Raw genomic sequence first — 18,583 nt, 5'->3', positions numbered from 1 at the left:
AAAGAGGACCTATTATGCAAAACCAACTGTTCTTACCTATTGGTTCCTGTTTTTGTGTATTTGGGATCTGCGTAAGTCTCGAAAATTTGAAATTCAAACAGATGGAGGCAAGGTGGAGATATTTATAAAACAATCTTGCCTTCCTTCATACTTCCTCCAAATAAGGCGTTTGGAATTTTCACAATTTTTACCATTGGTGACTTTTACGGATATTGCCATATATGGTAAAGTTTTATCCAACAAGCTTTGTGCGAGTCTGCCATTGTAGTCCGACATTGTAGTCAATGAGTTTTGTTTTTTTTCTCTATCCTCCTGTTGTGTGGCGGACTGTCTTGTACATGCACATGCATCCTCTGCTGTTGCCATTTTTAATCCAAAGTAGCGTGCAGTTTTAACTTATCAGTTGACGTAATATGGAAGCGCTAAAAACTACAACATTGCTGACGGGGAGAAGACACAGTCGAAGCAGAGGCCCGTAAATAAGACACAAAACGGCACATCCTAAAAAGATGGTCAGAAAGCAGCTTGAACCAGAAAAACACCATTACATGTTATGTCGATCACAAGGAAGTGTTTTAAATGTAGAACAAAAATCATATTATGATCCCTCTAAGTAGCAGTCTTTCCAAAGTGCTGCACCCCAGTAAATCATACTGGGGTGCAGCATGTACTGTAACCCCCATAATTACCAAAACGGCAAAGCTAGCACTGATTCATACATACAGTATAGTACATTTTTTAAATCAACTGTACTTAAATAATTGTATCAATATTGAGACAAGTCTTTGTTCTAATATGTCGTTTGATTCCTGCTACGTCAAGCAGTGTGTTAAATAAACAATTATTTGTTGATGTAAGGACATCCTGAGAAATCATATGTATATGTATGTATATATATATATATATATATATATATATATATATATATATATATATATATATATATATATATATATATATATATATATATATACACACACACATATATATATGTATATGTATGTATATATATGTGTTTGTACATTATATATATATAAATACACACATAAACATATGTATACATATAACAGAAGATGGCATAGAAAATTGCATTCTTCTGGTCTATACACGCAACACGCCTGAAGCACCAGACCTGTTTTCCGTTGTGCGTTACAGATGACAGAATGGTCCGCAGCGTCTTGAAGCCCATTGCAATATCAAGCAGATGTGCAGCAAAGAAAAAATTGTTGTAGTGACCCAGAATAGACATGGTCATATACCAGGCCAGATACAGGAAGGACTGCAGGAAGAGAGAGAAATCATTTAAAAGGCAAGGTGGTGACAAGATAGACAACTTAAAAACATTTAATTTCAGACACCTTTTTTGTTTTAGTTGTGCATCATTAAGTTATAGACTAGTGAAGTAACAACACTAACTGTGTTGAGCCTTTCACTTTTGTGAAATATTAACTGTATAAAACATCCACTTTGATTATTAAGATTACGTAAAATAAAGGCCCCTACTTCCTTATTATCATCAAATTTACCATGGTTGTTGTAAGCTGATACAGTATTACAGTGAATATGAGACACATCTGAGATAAGACATGGTCAAATGATATATATGCTTACGTTGTCAGTAAACACTACTCCCAGCTTCCATATCTGGTATTGAGCATCAATCGAGTTGAGCCTGTAGACAAATTAAAATAAAACATATTCCGAGTTGACAAACATTTTTCATGTCTTTTTATTCTCAGTTTAACATAAAAGGACATTTTTAGGACAGTTAACAGATAAGAAGTGAGCTGAAATGACACAGTAATATTTAGCATTTTGCAGGAGCTATGAAAAAAAGTGTCTTACTCCATATCACTAGCAGCATTTCTAAGATTTGTGTTAATTTTACTTTTATGCTCATCTGCAAATATTTTCTTGAACATATCCATGAAAACATTAAAGCTGCATCTCCACTTGAAGTTGTTCCACCATACAGCACATCTATATCAGAAGGGAGTTTGTTTACTTTTTAATACTGTCTGCCCGTCACTGCCACATATTTCGAGGGTGTTTAGCATATCAATGCAATAATATCTTGTTGTCAAAATGTGTGTATGCAGACCTTTTTGGGGACCATACACCTTTTTTCAAAATGACCTTGTACTTGTGGATGAGTAATAGGGATGATGTTTGATAAGAAATTATCGAGTTCGAGCCTGTTATCGAATCCTCTTATCGAACCGATTCCTTATCGATTCTCTTATCGAGTCCAGATAGGTTGTTGTATATGGAAAAAAACACACAATATTTGGTTTAACAAAAGCTCACTTTTATTATATAAGAAAACAATTTAATCTAATAAATAAATAAATATTGACTGTTACCCCCCTAAAAAAATTAAATAAAATAAATAAATATTGACTGTTGTTACCCAAAGTATATTAAGTGGGATTTTTTCAGAAAAACAAATATATACAGTAACACAAAAACAACCTGTCTCTGTGATCACTATAGGTGTATAAATAATAATATAGTGTTAAATAAAATCAGTCCCTTGGGCACAAAACTGAAAATAATACAGCTTTCCAAAAAGTGCAATTCTGCTGCTATTTGACATAACTGTTTGTTATGATGCTTTGACATTTTTGCACTTTATTTCTTTATTGAAAGAAAATTCTATGAAGAGAAAAGTTCTTTGCAAATGTGGTTACAATGCTAAAAAAATGAAATGTTAAAGCTAAAAAAAGAAATACACTTTGAGTTAACATTATTTCCTTATATGGGGAAAGATGTTATGAGCTAGGGAATATAACAACTACACTACCCAGCATGCAACGGGAGTGACGAGCATGCGCGGTAGCCCCGAAAAGTGTTGCATATCGTCACCCAGCAGCTAAGAATGAGCACGCTGTGAAAGTAAACGTCAAGAACTCAGCCAACACGCCTCGTCTGCATTATTTATAATTAGACAGACAACACATATACAGTGTGATTTGGTTTTGTTTACAAGGAAAGAAAAACGATAGTTAAAAAAGGGAGATGTCATATATGTATGTGCTGCGGTTGCTTTAAGAACGTTGTGACAGCTGCCGTAAAGGAGGTACGTTGCTAGCCTGGTTGCTATGTTTCCGGTTGGTCGTAAAAGTGTTCGTCATGTGTATTACCCTGCTCAAATCTCTCAGTAAAGTTATTCATTGGATTATACCTTTTGTTTTGAACTTTATTACACCTTGGAGCGCTTTTTCCCGTCCATTTTGTTCCTGCTTTCGCTATCTGCGCCTAATGATTGAGCTACGTGACGCCATTTATTGTGATGTCCCACGGAGCATTTCTGGTCGGGACGGGATTCGTTCCCAGGGATTCGAATAAAGAACCAACTCTTTTTCTTTACTATAGTGGTCTCGATAACGGGTACCGGTTCTCAAAAAGGGATTCGAGTCCGAGGACTCGGTTCTTTTCTAATCGAACAACCGAGAAAACCGGTTTCGAGTATCATCCCTAATGAGTAAAAAATAAAAAGTTATTTCAGGCAAGCAAGATCAAAACACTCAGTCGCACATTTTTGAATACTACATTCCCCTTGAAAAGCGCAATACTATAACTTAAGAATTTAAAAAAAGGAGGGACATATTTTTGGGAAACGTAGAGTAAATCTAAAAGTACAAACTTTTTCACACACTTCAGTGTACTCACACAGCAGCCAGTGAGCTGTCTCTCCTTGGCTTTCTTTTTTTATAAGCATCGCTGAAGTCCAAAGCAGCCTTATCCAATCCCAGCAGTTCGCTGATCCGATCATGGCCGTAAAATTCCCCATACTTATCCATCACCTGAGGAAGACAGAAAAAAATAATATTAAAACATTTCAAACTGCTTTAACAAAATATATTTTAACTGTGAATGAAACCTACTTTTCTCTTCACAAACTTATCCCAGTAGTTATTCGGGAAAGATCTACAAATTAAAAAACAAATAATTAAATAATGAGAAGCATCAAATCATCTGAGAACAACGTTGCGGTATTGATGTAAAAAGTAAATGAATTGTGAAATACTAAATTTTATTAATTAATTTATTTTGTAAGGCACCTTTCATGGCACTCAAGGTCGTCCAGCGTACATCACATAAAAGCAACATAAAAGATAAATAATTAAAAACCGACATTTGCGTCAGGCATAAGCCAGCCTAAACAGGTGGGTTTTGAGGTCAGTTTTAAAGATAAAAGTATGTTCCTGATGTCAGGGGGGAAAAAGTTCCAGAGGCAATGTGCAGAGCGGGTGAAAGCTCTTAACTCCATGGTAGACAGGCAGGCTTAGGGGACGGTCAGGTTGATGGAGAAGGAAGACCCAAGGGATCAGGTAGGAATGTGGATGTATAGGTCGTCAGACAGATAGCATTGAATTTATGGAGGAGTACTTTATAGTTGATGCGGTGGGAAGCCAGTGGAGTTGGTGAAGAAAGGGTGTACTGAGACTGATGACAGGAGATGAGGAGTTCGTGGGGGAGACAAAAGAGTAAGGAGTTGCAATAATCCAGACGAAAAGTGACAAGAGAATTGGAGTGAGTGAAAGGTGGAGGCGGTTGATGTTGCAAAGGTGGAAATAGGCAGATCAAATGTTGTTGCTGATGTGGGTATGAAATAACAGGGTACTGTCGAGGACAACACACAGACTCTAAACATGGGAGGAGGGGGACACCAAGGAGTTGTTTATGGTGATGGTGAAACTGGACTGCTTGGAGAACACAGACTTAGAACTAATGAGAACTACCTCTGTTTTATCGCTGTTATTTGAAGAAAATGACTAGGGAACCAGGATTCAATTTTCTGTAAACAGGTACAAAGGGAGGAGGGAGGAAATGTGGGAGAGGGTTTGGAGGAAACGTAGCCCTGGGTGTCGTCCGCGTAACAGTGAAAATGTATGTTACGTTTACATAAAATCTGACGAATTGGAGAAGGTAGATGATGAAACGTATAGGGCAGAGGACAGAGCCCTGGGGTACACCAGGAGAAAGGGGGATGAATGGGATGAGAATGATTTCAACTAGGGATGTCCGATAATGGCTTTTTTACCGATATCCGATATTCCGATATTGTCCAACTCTTAATTACCGATACCGATATCAACCGATACCGATATCAACCGATACCGATATATACAGTCGTGGAATTAACACATTATTATGCCTAATTTGGACAACCAGGTATGGTGAAGATAAGGTCCTTTTTTTAAAAATGTATAAAATAAGATAAATAAATTAAAAACATTTTCTTGAATAAAAAAGAAAGTAAAACAATATAAAAACAGTTACATAGAAACTAGTAATTAATGAAAATTAGTAACATTAATTGTTAAAGGTTAGTACTATTAGTGGACCAGCAGCACGCACAATCATGTGTGCTTACGGACTGTATCCCTTGCAGACTGTATTGATATATATTGATATATAATGTAGGAACCAGAATATTAATAACAGAAAGAAACAACCCTTTTGTGAATGAGTGTAAATGGGGGAGGGATGTTTTTTGGGTTGGTGCACTAATTGTAAGTGTATCTTGTGTTTTTTATGTTAATTTAATTTAAAAAAAAAGTTTTTAAATAAATAAAAAACGATACCGATAAAAAAACAAAACGATACCGATAATTTCCGATATTACATTTTAAAGCATTTATCGTCCGATGTTATCGGACATCTCTAATTTCAACTGTCTGAACTGAGTACGGGCAGAAAGATGAGAATTGAAACAGGCTCGGGGTGTGTCAGATATACCAATGGAGGCTAGTCGGTCAAGGAGAGTGTAATGGCATATGGTGTGAAATGTGGCGCTAGGATCAAGGAGGATGAGGATCAATGGAAGCCTTGAGTCAACTGCCAACAGAAGGTAATTTGTGATTTTGAGAAGAGCTGTTGCTGTGCTGTGGTGGGAGCCAAAACCAGACGGCAACTGTTCATACAGGGTATTGCTGGATAGATGGGCATGAATCTGTAAGGCTACTTTTTTCCAGGATTTTTGAGAGAAGTTGCAGGTAGGAGATGAGACGTAGATTTTTACTGAGGTATTGAGGTCTGAACCAGGATTCTTTAGGATTTCTTCAGCAGTCGCGGTTTTAAAAGATGACGGGACCAAACAAGAGTGTGGAATGGATGATTGCAGTTATCAGGGGCAGGGGAGAAGAAGGGGGATGCTGTTATCAGGGAGGAGGGCAAGGGGTCAAGTTGGCAGGTGGATAGCTTGGATTTCTGAAAGAGTTGTATTCGATCGCCAGCAGAAGGGAGATAGAAGCAGGAAAGAGGTGCAGAAAAGGGAGGGTAAGGGACAAGGGGCGATGACATGAGACGGGTCAGTTGCTGGTGGATATTGGCTATTTTAGAGTTAAAATATGACATCAAGGATTTACAATGGTCAGTGGCGTAGAAGTGTGCGGAAAGGGAAGAAAAAGAGTGGACAGCGTTGTTGACTACCGAGAACAGGACTCGAGTGTTCCCTGCCCCAGCTGTGATTATGTCTGAAAAATATTGAGATTTGGCTGAGGAGTGTGTGTCCTTGTAGAGGATGATATGGGCATGGTGCATTTGTGAGTCCGTTTCTTCTGGAAAACCTGCCAGTTGATGACCTTTGGCTTTTATTATATATATAATTGAACTGTGTTTATGTTATGTATAATGTGTATTTATAATATGTTGTACAATGGACATTCAATAATTTTCGGAAGTTTATTTTGTACTTGACATTGTTTATAGGGTTAGGCGCAATAAGTGTTCAACTTCAGCCTAAACCCTTTCGGTCTGCAACATTTTCATTTTCAATTTAAGAATGTACAACTGTTTTTTTTATTTTGTTGACGATTGACCGAAGAATAATAAACTTGAACTTGAAACTATTAGCCATAGATGAGATAAAATGTTTGCAGTTGCAAGATCTTTTCGCTCACAACTTTTTGACACTGTATTAGAATTACACAGCAAAACACTGAAAGTGTAAGTGTAAGAAAGCTTTAGTCATCTTTAGTAAGCATGAGATGGCCCAAACACATAAGGACAGCGTTGGTGCACGGAAAAGCTAGCAGGCTACTTGCAAACAGGGAAACGTTGCACAGATGTTAGCAGTGTAAACAAACTTGCAGAACACTTCAGAGTTGGCCTGAAAATAGAGGAGGTTCTGGTTGAAAGAAACTTTCTTGCCTGGAAAACAGGGGCTGGATGTCCATCCAAAGATACAACCTCTTTGATTCAGAATTTTTGCACAAGCAATATTTTTTTTGCTTACAACTCGTTATACTGAATAAATCGAAATGGTTGAAAAGCAATATTGTTAGTTTCCTGTTATTATTGTCAATCAATCAATCAATGTTTATTTATATAGCCCTAAATCACAAGTGTCTCAAAGGGCTGTACAAGTAATGGTAATTTAATGCCCACAGGCCACACCTGGCTAGTAGGGATGGGTGATATGGACTATCACAACAACCTCCCATGGTTATGGGGAAAACGATAAAAGTGAAGTAAAAAAACACCCATACAACTCCACCTGTTTGACTATGAGTCTGTCTGTGCATCCAGTCTTCAGACCCCCTAAAACACTACTCTAAAATAAAACTTAAACTATAATACTACATCAATTAAGTTTAAATAGCACACCTATACCGCAAAGCTGTAGTAGCTGTGCTTATCATACGGTATGGCTGTTATTTTTCTGTCAGCAATATTATAGACATTATTATTACGAGTTGTATATTACAAAAAAATCAGGTAGTGTTATGATGCAACTTCACATGTGAACTCTCCCGTGCTCCAGTCGCATAACGGTGAATAACGATGACACTTATTATAAGCATCATCATTATTTACCAAAATAGACGGTTAAAAAATGAATAGTTGACAAATTAGCAGAAACAGGCGAAATGTTTCAGGAACTCACAACAATTAATGTTCCACTACTAATCGCCAACACACAGACATCGAAGCAAATGTCCACAAAACTGCGGGACACATCCTCTTTTATAATCTTCTCCGCGGTTCAGAAAATGTTGACTTTGATTGCACAGAATCCTTGAAATTGCCACAAATGCGCCAGTACTGAGACGACTACAATTTAATAATTTTTACTTTCGGGTTTACTTCCGTAAACACTGGATGTGAACGCTCTGGATGGTAGTCTTAATGCTGCTACTGCAGCTGTCAGCGAGGGTAACAGTGAAAACGTGGACTGGATTTTTAGTATAGTGGAACGGATTGGATAATAAGCGCTGACAAAGGGTCTTCAAATGATTTATAATCATAATGAATAATGACAGGTTATATTAATATTTATTTAAACTCATATTTCTGCATATTTATATTGAATTATTCTGCATTTTCAAAAAAACACACAGAAATTATTTAGGGGGGTTTAAGAACAATTTAGGGGGGCTTCAGCCTAACGACGCCAATGTTGCCAAGTCTCTAGTTAAGTTAAGTTAAGTCAAAGTTAAAGTTAAAGTACATTGACCCATCACCTTGTTCACCCCCTGGGAGGTGAGGGGAGCAGTGGGCAGCAGCAATGCCACGTCCGGGAATCATTTTTGGTGATTTAACCCCCAATTCCAACCCTTGATGCTGAGTGCCAAGCAGGGAGGTAATGGTTTCCATTTTTATAGTCTTTGGTATGACTCGGCCGGGGTTTGAACTCACAACCTACCGATCTCAGGGCGGACACTCTAACCACTAGGCCACTTTTTTCGTATTATTATTATTCGTATCTCTATTAAACAGAGAGAGTCATATTTGCGGTCATGGAGGTCCTGCAGCAGCGGGTGTTTAATAATCCAAATTTGAAGTCGGAGATCTGGTTGGAGAAGCTAACGTTAGCCAACCTGGGTAAGTTCGCTAACATGCTGTGATCCCCCTTCATGTGGGTGTTCCTCGGAGGACGGCGGCAGGTAGTGAGCCAGATGGAGTTAATTGCAAATAAATTGTCGATGTGGTAGCTTCGTCGTTGCACCGCAGTGGATGTACCTGCAACGAGGGTGGTAAACAATGTCCGGGAAGATATGTATTGCAGGCAGGGGAGCAGACTGGAGGAATCGGAATTGGAGCAGTTCCGCTCTCATGTATTGGAAGTGTGATGACGCTGGATGTATTAAAATGGACAGGACAGTCCACAGCGAGATTGGAAATCCACATGGACAGGCAGATGTTACATAACCAAAACATTAGAGAAACGCCAACACGCCAGAGAGAAGTAAGTCCCTACTTTTTGTCAAAATTAATTGATTTATGACCTGTGACGGTTTTTGAGTGATTTATGACCCGTGACTAATTGATTTATGACCCGTGACTAATTGATTTATGACCCGTGACGGTCAAGGGTCAAAGGTCAAGGTCAAAGGTCAATTTCAAGGTCAAATTTCACGGTGTTAAATGATTTATGATCTTAGGGGTCAAGGTCAAGGTCGAATTTCACCCGGAAGCGGTTAAGACCGGAACCGGAAGCTAAAACCGGAACCGGTTAAGACCGGAACCGGAAGTAGCTAAAACAGGAAGTAGCTAAAACCTGAAGTGGCTAAAACCGGAAGTAGCTAAAACAGGAAGTAGCTAATACAGGAAGTAGCTAAAACAGGAAGTAGCTAAAACCGGAAGTAGCTAAAACCGGAAGTAGCTAAAACCGGATGTTGTTAAGACAGGAATTTTGAACATGAATGGGTGTATTGTTGACGTGTGAGAAGCATGTGGTTGGGAGTTACAAAGGAGGAGGGGTGCACGCGGATGCAATTGACGAGTAAAGACTTTGTGAGTACGCTACGGAAACTCGATTTAGCCATGATTAACGAAACTCCGGTGACCATCTATAAAAATAGCGAGTCGAAAACTTACCTCGACGCCCCGCAGAAAAGCAGGATTTTTTTGAATCGTACGTCTTTTCCCTGGAGACTTTCAACTCTGAATGCGGGGTTTTAATACCGGTTGTGGTCGTCCCCATCGTGGCATGGCGCGAGCGTATGGGGGAAATGAAGGACGAGATAGACAACTTGTTTCGAAGCGGCCGGAATTGGAAAAGCATGCTGACGTTGAAAAGAAAATTGTCCTTTGAGGACACACCCCCGGAGGAGGACGAAAGGACCACCCCATGCTTCAGTTTCGAACAATCCCCTTTGATTTTAACACAGAGACCAATCCATAACAGATCTCCCGCTTTTTTGGATCGGTAAAGAAAATGCCAAACAATTAGACGCGTAAAGACCTGCCTTATAGCACAGACGGACAAACTCGAACCATCCATGAACATGACTAATGAACCATCCACTTCCATCACGAACCAATAAATTTAGATTGGGGTATGTTGTTTCTTTATGGGCAAAAATGTTAATGTCTCTTGTTTTTACGTTAGCATTTCAGCTTGCATGCTGGAACCAGTCATTCCGGGCAGTTATCAATAATTTTCATTTAAAATGGTAATACTAACCGTTTTAATATGGTTATCAATTATACCTCGTTACATCCCAAGTGCCAACTAACAATAAAGATGGCAACTTTGTTTAGAAATATTTATTCATACCGTAAATGGGCTGTTCGTTACGTTGTTACATGAATACTAATTACTCTCAAAGTTTTGTCCATTTTATAGCAATGAAAAGTGCTGATAAAAAAAACTAGTAATCATTGTTTTGAGGACGGTCAAAATAGCGGCAATAAATACAAACAACACCAAAGCTTTCTTGATGTGTTAAGAAATGTAGACAAAATTAGCCGGCAGACTTTGACTAAAAGTTTTTTTTTTGTTTTTGTTTTTTTTGACTCAACAGTACATGTACATAGCTTCAGGAATCCATCAGGAATACAAAACACATTAACGTCTTATAAACAACACGCGTTTTGCCTCTAACAATAAACGCTCTAAAACATTTACAAATTAAAACATATAAAGAAAATCATATTTTAAAACTCATATAATAGTAGAAAAATATTTATAATGTTTGTTCTGCTAAAGAAAGTATATTATATAGGTGTGTTGCTAATGTTTTATACATGTGTTTATTTATTTTAAATAACACTTTGTTAAAATATTTTAAGGTATTAGTTATTTTTGAGTACATTTGACAATTGATGATAACCGTGATATTTTGGTCACAATAACTGTGATGTGATTTTATTTTTTAACATTTCTAATTCACATAAACTTGTTGCAATGCCTCCATATTTGTTTTGTGTTTTAACATTAGGATAGTCTGTATTGTTTATTATTGTTGTTTGGCACAGTTTATTCCTAACGCGCTAAGCGTTTTATTGAAGTACATCACAGATTAACACTCGGACACGTCCGAGAAGGAGTATGAAGAAGCGGAGCTAATTTACTGTTTTTGACCAAATTGCAAGATTTTGTGCCATTCCTTCCAGACAGACCCGTGATGAGCTGAATGGGCTACATTCCATATGTTAATGTGCATGGTGTGGTCCATCATCCTGTGTAGTAATCTGGTCCATAATATTTCGGGGTAGATGTAAAAATGACAGAAAATAACACCGCACTACAATAGGAAAATTCAATAAGACATAAAGGAATGCTGAATAAATGTAGAATGTATTTTAATTTATATGTTGAGAGAGTAAATGGAGTACGGGGTTTGGGGGAATCCAACAGTTATGTTTATTGTGCAGACATTTTTTTTTTTAAGGAGTAGCTGATGCCCCATCTGTATTATGTTCTCTGAAGAGGCTTACTGTGCCAACCCCTGATCTATACTCTTTTGAACTCCCCTGGAAGTTGAGACATTTTAGTCCACGACTTCTTCTAAATTCTTAACTCTGAAGGCCCCGATTTAATGAGTTTAAATACACTAACACCTTGCTCTCCGTCGCTAACACTTAACGATGGCATATTTTGCTCGTGTTTAATTTCTCATTTAAAACCGCTAAATATGTTTGGACCGTGGACCAACCTAAATCAGGACGACTTATAGCCGCTCCACAGGCAACAGAGGTGCCCCTCCCCAGAAGCACACCGCTGTCATGGGACGAACAATGAACTTTTTGTTTAAGTTTTTTGGACTTCTGTGACCCATGATGTCTTTAACAATCTGTGAACAAATGTAACCCCTTTTCTCCCCCAGTAACACATTAATGACATCCTACGGTATTCACACATTAAAACTGGGTTTTTCAGATAGCAGGTCGGGAGGAGAGTTTTTCTATCGATCCGTCTATTAATGAATAGAAAAAACACACCGTCTAGCCTCAATGTGACTTTTAGGGAAAATTGTCAACATAAACAAAGATTTTTTTTTTAATGACCGTCATTCCGGTCATTCTCCCCGGGGATACTTTCCCCAGGGGAGCTTCACTATATATTACTTATATTAAAAAGAAAAAAGTTTTTAAAAAACCCGGTGGAACCAGATGCACATGAATCAGGTAATAGATACGTTGAACAAAGAACCAAACCAAACAAAAAGACAAAGTACGACGAATTGAGTTACATGTACACACATTTTAAAAAGGTATTAATTGGAGGAGTGGTGTTGGATTTTATTTTATTTTTAAATCGAATGAATCAATTTAATCGACGAATCGTTGCAGCCCTTGAGTTTTTAATTATTTTTGTGTTAGAACAATACACAAGACTGCGGCTATGTGGTAACAACGGTCAATATAATCAACAGTCTGCCTGTTCTACCCGGTAGAAGTAGTAAGTACACGGGAGCTAACATAGGCAAAAAGATGAAAAAGCAAAAGAAAAAAGGAGTTGTCGTCAGCAGAAAACAAAACAATTGACGATAACCAGAATAAAAAGACCCGGAAGTACGACAAAGCATACATAGCCTTTTGGATTTACCATAAATACGGTAGGAAATGAGGAAAGGCGGGTGTGTGTTTTATACCATCTACTACACTTAGTATCATCCTATCTCTTTGAGATGCCTTAATCTACCGTTGCTTTGGTGTTGTTTGTATTTATTGCCGCTATTTTGACCGTCCTCAAAACATTGATTACTAGTTTTTTTTATCAGCACTTTTCATTGCTATAAAATGGACAAAACTTTGAGAGTAATTAGTATTCATGTAACAACGTAACGAACAGCACATTTACGGTATGAATAAATATTTCTAAACAAAGTTGCCATCTTTATTGTTAGTTGGCACTAGGGATGTAACGAGGTATAATTGATAACCATATTAAAACGGTTAGTATTACCATTTTAAATGAAAATTATTGATAACTGCCCGGAATGACTGGTTCCAGCATGCAAGCTGAAATGCTAACGTAAAAACAAGAGACATTAACATTTTTGCCCATAAAGAAACAACATACCCCAATCTAAATTTATTGGTTCGTGATGGAAGTGGATGGTTCATTAGTCATGTTCATGGATGGTTCGAGTTTGTCCGTCTGTGCTATAAGGCAGGTCTTTACGCGTCTAATTGTTTGGCATTTTCTTTACCGATCCAAAAAAGCGGGAGATCTGTTATGGATTGGTCTCTGTGTTAAAATCAAAGGGGATTGTTCGAAACTGAAGCATGGGGTGGTCCTTTCGTCCTCCTCCGGGGGTGTGTCCTGAAAGGACAATTTTCTTTTCAACGTCAGCATGCTTTTCCAATTCCGGCCGCTTTGAAACAAGTTGTCTATCTCGTCCTTCATTTCCCCCATACGCTCGCGCCATGCCACGATGGGGACGACCACAACCGGTGTAAACACCCCGCATTCAGAGTTGAAAGTCTCCAGGGAAAAGACGTACGATTCAAAAAAATCCTGCTTTTCTGCGGGGAGTCGAGGTAAGTTTTCGACTCGCTATTTTTATAGATGGTCACCGGAGTTTCGTTAATCATGGCTAAATCGAGTTTCCGTAGCGTACTCACAAAGTCTTTACTCGTCAATTGCATCCGCGTGCACCCCTCCTCCTGGGGGGGGGGGGGGGATTTGGTGGTAGCGGGGGTGTATAATAGTGTTGTGTCGTTCGCGAACGATTCGTTCGAAAGAACGATTCGTTCTTTTCGAACGAAGAACGAATCTTTTGAGTGAACGTACTGAACCGAATCACTTCATGAACTGATTCGTTCCTTTCTCAGTTCAGTTGAGCTCCGCCGCGACCATGAGTGGAACTGGCGCATTCTGTGACTCACTGAACCCTCGACGTCGGCGAACGACGCAGCCAATGAGAGGGCGGGGGGAGGGACTGAGCGAACGATTCGTTCACCGCGGATTAACGACATGAATCACTCAGTGAACGTCAACGCTCTCGCTCTCTGCTCTGCTTGCCCCAATGCCGCGAGTGATTCTCCCCCCGTCGCGGGGATATGTTTCATGCCGTTGGCATCCGTTCTCCATTCATTCTCCAAGCTAACGGCTAATGTTGACCCAAGCCACATGAAAACAAACACACGTCCCCATTATCTCAACACATAAAGTTAAAGAAAATCTGTGCAGGCTGAGCAGCAGCGACGCAAGGGGGAGGGGCGGAGGGTAACGTGTAGGGCAGGCTGTTTTGAGAAGATTTAAAATAAAAATAATAACTAATGTATGTACACATACATAGGCTATTATTTACACAGTTATTGTAACAAAAATAAATTTCTCTTTGGGGATCAATTCTGATTCATATTATTATTATTATTATTATCCATTCTACTGCAACTGTTGTTGTTCTTGTTGTTTAGTAGCTATCATCATCATTATAATAATGCTGATTTGCAATTAAACTGTACTGCTGCTGCAGAAGATATTCGGTACACGTACTGAACTGGCCACCGTGTGGCGTTGTCAGTCACTGATTCTAGTGATCCGTACCGTCAAAAGAACTGCAGAAGAGATTCGGTACACGTAATGAACTGCGGCCACAGTGTGGCATTGTCAGTCACTGATTCTAGTGATCCGTACCGTCAAAAGAACTGCAGAAGAGATTCGGTACACGTACTGAACTGGCCACCGTGTGGCGTTGTCAGTCACTGATTCTAGTGATCCGTACCGTCAAAAGAACTGCAGAAGAGATTCGGTACACGTACTGAACTGGCCACCGTGTGGCGTTGTCAGTCACTGATTCTAGTGATCCGTACCGCCAAAAGAACTGCAGAAGAGATTCGGTACACGTAATGAACTGCGGCCACAGTGTGGCGTTGTCAGTCACTGATTCTAGTGATTCGTACAGTCAAAAGAACTGCCGATCCCATGAAAACAAGCCACATGAAAACAAAATGAGAGTAGACTAGTAGAGGAGACAGAAAGAAGGGGCGGGGGGTAAAGTGTAAGCAGGCTGTTTTGAGAAGATTTAAAATAAAAATAATAACTAATGTATGTACACATACATAGGCTATTATTTACACAGTTATTGTAACAAAAATAAATTTCTCCTTGGGGATCAATTCTGATTCATATTATTATTATTATTATTATTATTATTATTTTTATTATCCCTTGTACTGCAACTGTTGTTGTTGTTAGATTAACACGAGTCCCTACGCAGTGCGCGAATGTCTGCACTGTACTGTCTGTACTACGCACGCCCCCCCAATTATTTTTTTTTGGGGTGGGGGGGCGGGGGGGGGGGGGGGGGGGGGGGTTCATTCGGTGAACGAATTTTTTGAACGAATCAATTTAAGGAACTGATTCTAGTGATTCAGTACAGTCAAAAGAACTGCCGATCCCATCACTAGTGTATAATGTAGACCGGAAGAGTTAGGGCTGCATGGGATTCTGGGTATTTGTTGTGTTGTGTTACGGTGCGGATGTTCTCCAGAAATGTTTTTGTCATTCTTTTTTGGTGTGGGTTCACAGTGTGGCGCATATTTGTAACGTAACAGTGTTAAAGTTGTTTTATAAGGCAACCGTCAGTGTAAGCTGTGTGACTGTTGAGCAAGTATGCCTTGCTGTCGCCTACGTGTGCAAGTAAAAGCAACATATAACATGTGGCCGGGCTGGCACGCTGTTTGTAAATGCTATAGAGGACAATTAATGCAGTGCCATTAGGGCAGTGGTCCCCAACCAAAATACACCCCCCCACCCACCGGTCCGTGGGACAAATTTTCAAGCGTTGACCGGTCCGCAGCTACAAAAAGGTTGGGGACCACTGCATTAGGGCACGACCTTGATTAAGTAAGTAGAGTGAAAATAGGATAATATTTGCCCTGGGAGATTTCTAGGAGAGGCAGTCTCCTGAGAAAATCGGGGGGGGGGGGGGGGGTCGTTAAGTATACTGGGAAAACCGGGACGGTCGGCAAGTATGCAGCTGAGCCGCATCAGAGTGGTCAAACAGCCGCATGCGGCTCCGGAGCCGCGGGTTGCCGACCCCTGCTCTAGTGACTCAAAGCGCTTTACATGGTAAAACCCATTTGTGGAAGAGGGCGTAGTCGGCGCGCCTCCTGCAGGAATGGGGTGTGTATGGCCCGGCTTCGAAGCCAGCGGCAGGTGAGTAGATTGCCCCAGCTGGGGCTGGTTATCTAATCACCTGTCGCCTTTATTAGCAGCGGCCGGGACCACGGCGGCAGCTGCGGTTGGGAGCGAATGACACGCACAGAGAGAGAGAGAGAGAGAGCACAAGCACCAACACGCCTGAATATAGACTGCTGGAAAGCAATCCATACTTGTGTATGTCAATAAAAACTTGCTCAACCCTGTATACTGGGCTCAAGGCAGATCTATCGGCCTCAGGAGAACCCACCACAACCAGAGACGTTCACACCATTATCTAAGTAACATTTAAAATGTAGGTGGGTAAAGTATCTTGCCCAAGGACACAACAGCAGTGACTAGGATGGTGGAAGCGGGGATCAAACTTACAACCCTCAAGTTGATGGCACGGCCGCTCTAACAACCGAGCCACGCGGCCCCCTTAAATATACAATGGGGTAAGCATGTTAACCTCAGAGTAAAGATTCGAACTGTACTTACTGTGTGTTGATAACAAGTCTGTCCCACTGCCCTTTAATGTCATCCTCCGAAGGCTGCTCGGTAATGTAAAGACCATCAAACTCCAACTTCCTGGCAATCTCTTTCTCACGCTTGAATATCACCAGTGGAACCTGCATTACACATACACCAACCAACACACATATCCAGTCACACACAGTTGGAACAATAATATTTTAGTGGAAAATACTTTGTTTTATAAGGACTTCATTTGACTTTTTGATTTATTCATATTTTGAGCACATTGTCTACAAGGATGACATGACAGCCCCTTAGCCACAATACAGATTCTACTTGGTTTTCCCCAGTTCAACTCGCTATTGACACATCTCCACAAATAAATGCAGGTACAACAATGCTGTGTAGAGTAGATCCCCACTATCCAGTTTACGTTCCACGACGTACAAAACACTGTGAATAATGGACACACCCAAAGAAGGCCTATTTTAGATACAGTGTTCCCTCACTTATAGCGGGGGTTACGTTCTGGAGCCCGCCATAGTACATACATTTCCGGAAAGTAGGGAAGCTACTTATATTATGATTTATATAAATATATATATAAATATACATTCAACGTCTTTATAAGCCTTTTATATATTCCACACAGCTTTCCCTCACACAAACGCACACACACACACAAACACGCTGTATAAACACTTCCTATGCTTAAATTAACCTAATTTTAACATAATACTTCAATGGGTACTCAAATGTTAATGTAGTCGATGGTGTTTTGAATTTGTCGATGCCCGGAGACAGCAGCAAATAAACCGCAAAGTGACGAGGGAACAATGCGGCTCATACTAATCCAACACATTTGACATTCTAAAATGTATTCGTCCTCACCGCTATTGAATGAATGAAAGTTGAAGATGATGAAATGTACTGTTCCTAATGATGATGATGATTAATACGAAACATTTTTTACATTTTTTTTTTTGGTATAAATCTGTCCATGTTCATAAAAGCATTGTTACCCTGGAGCGGTTCGCACTGAAAGTGGTGTTCACTCGGCTTATAATATTTTTCATTGTTCTCCTCCAAATGGTCAGTGGTAGAAATAACATGACGTGGTGACAGGATGCAGTTTGGAGTAATGAGTGAGATCATGTTAAAAAAAACTAACATGGAGCCATGAAGCTGTTTGTTGACAACTTCATCATTTATAATTGTGCTGTGGTCAGTAACAAGAGTCAACATCATACCTTGAGACAATAATATCCGATGATGCAGAAGAAAGAGATGACAGTATGAAGGATAGCCAAGATCCGCAGCATGGGTTCCATGTACCCACTGCCTTCTTCCAGAACAAAGCGGACCATGACGGACTTCAAGAGCTGTCTTGTGTCATCCATTACCCCATCTTTTGTTTCTACAATTGGCTCGCCACCCAATGCATCCCATTGAATACTGCTTTCTGGTTGGCTGCTGGAGTGCACCACTTCCCTTTCCTCAGCTACTGATGTTGAGGATGTAGAAACCTAAATAGAACAATTAGTCAGTACATTTACTAATTTCAAACTAAATATAATTTTTCTCAATTATGACAGGTGCAAATATTTATCTCAAAGTATTGATATTTGGTGTCGTGGCATTTACAACTGGAATAGCACTCACTAAACCATAGACCTCTGCAAATTAATTATTAACTAATTATGTACCATTTAACTTATGAGGGTGAGCCTATCTCAGCTGATGTTTAGCCAGTCAGGAGTGATTGTCAACCAACCC

The 18,583-nt window shown here is 39.6% G+C and overlaps 1 protein-coding gene across 5 annotated transcripts in view; it reads right to left on the bottom strand.

Annotated features, from left to right (window-relative positions):
* Nucleotides 1-18,583, bottom strand: part of ryr2a (ryanodine receptor 2a (cardiac)) — a 273,470-nt gene that overhangs the window by 21,111 nt on the left and 233,776 nt on the right. For all 5 annotated transcript variants that reach the window (XM_062056398.1, XM_062056400.1, XM_062056401.1 and 2 more), the window contains 6 exons: nt 18,058-18,333; nt 16,832-16,962; nt 3,888-3,930; nt 3,673-3,806; nt 1,612-1,672; nt 1,133-1,279 (listed from right to left, as the gene is read on the bottom strand). In XM_062056398.1, coding sequence (XP_061912382.1) covers nt 1,133-1,279; nt 1,612-1,672; nt 3,673-3,806; nt 3,888-3,930; nt 16,832-16,962; nt 18,058-18,333 — 792 coding nt within the window. The remainder of the gene's footprint in view (nt 1-1,132; nt 1,280-1,611; nt 1,673-3,672; nt 3,807-3,887; nt 3,931-16,831; nt 16,963-18,057; nt 18,334-18,583) is intronic.

The sequence above is a fragment of the Entelurus aequoreus genome, linkage group LG08 (genome assembly GCF_033978785.1).
Source record: "Entelurus aequoreus isolate RoL-2023_Sb linkage group LG08, RoL_Eaeq_v1.1, whole genome shotgun sequence".
NCBI lineage: Eukaryota > Metazoa > Chordata > Actinopteri > Syngnathiformes > Syngnathidae > Entelurus > Entelurus aequoreus.
This window is presented reverse-complemented; position numbering and strand designations above follow the sequence as displayed.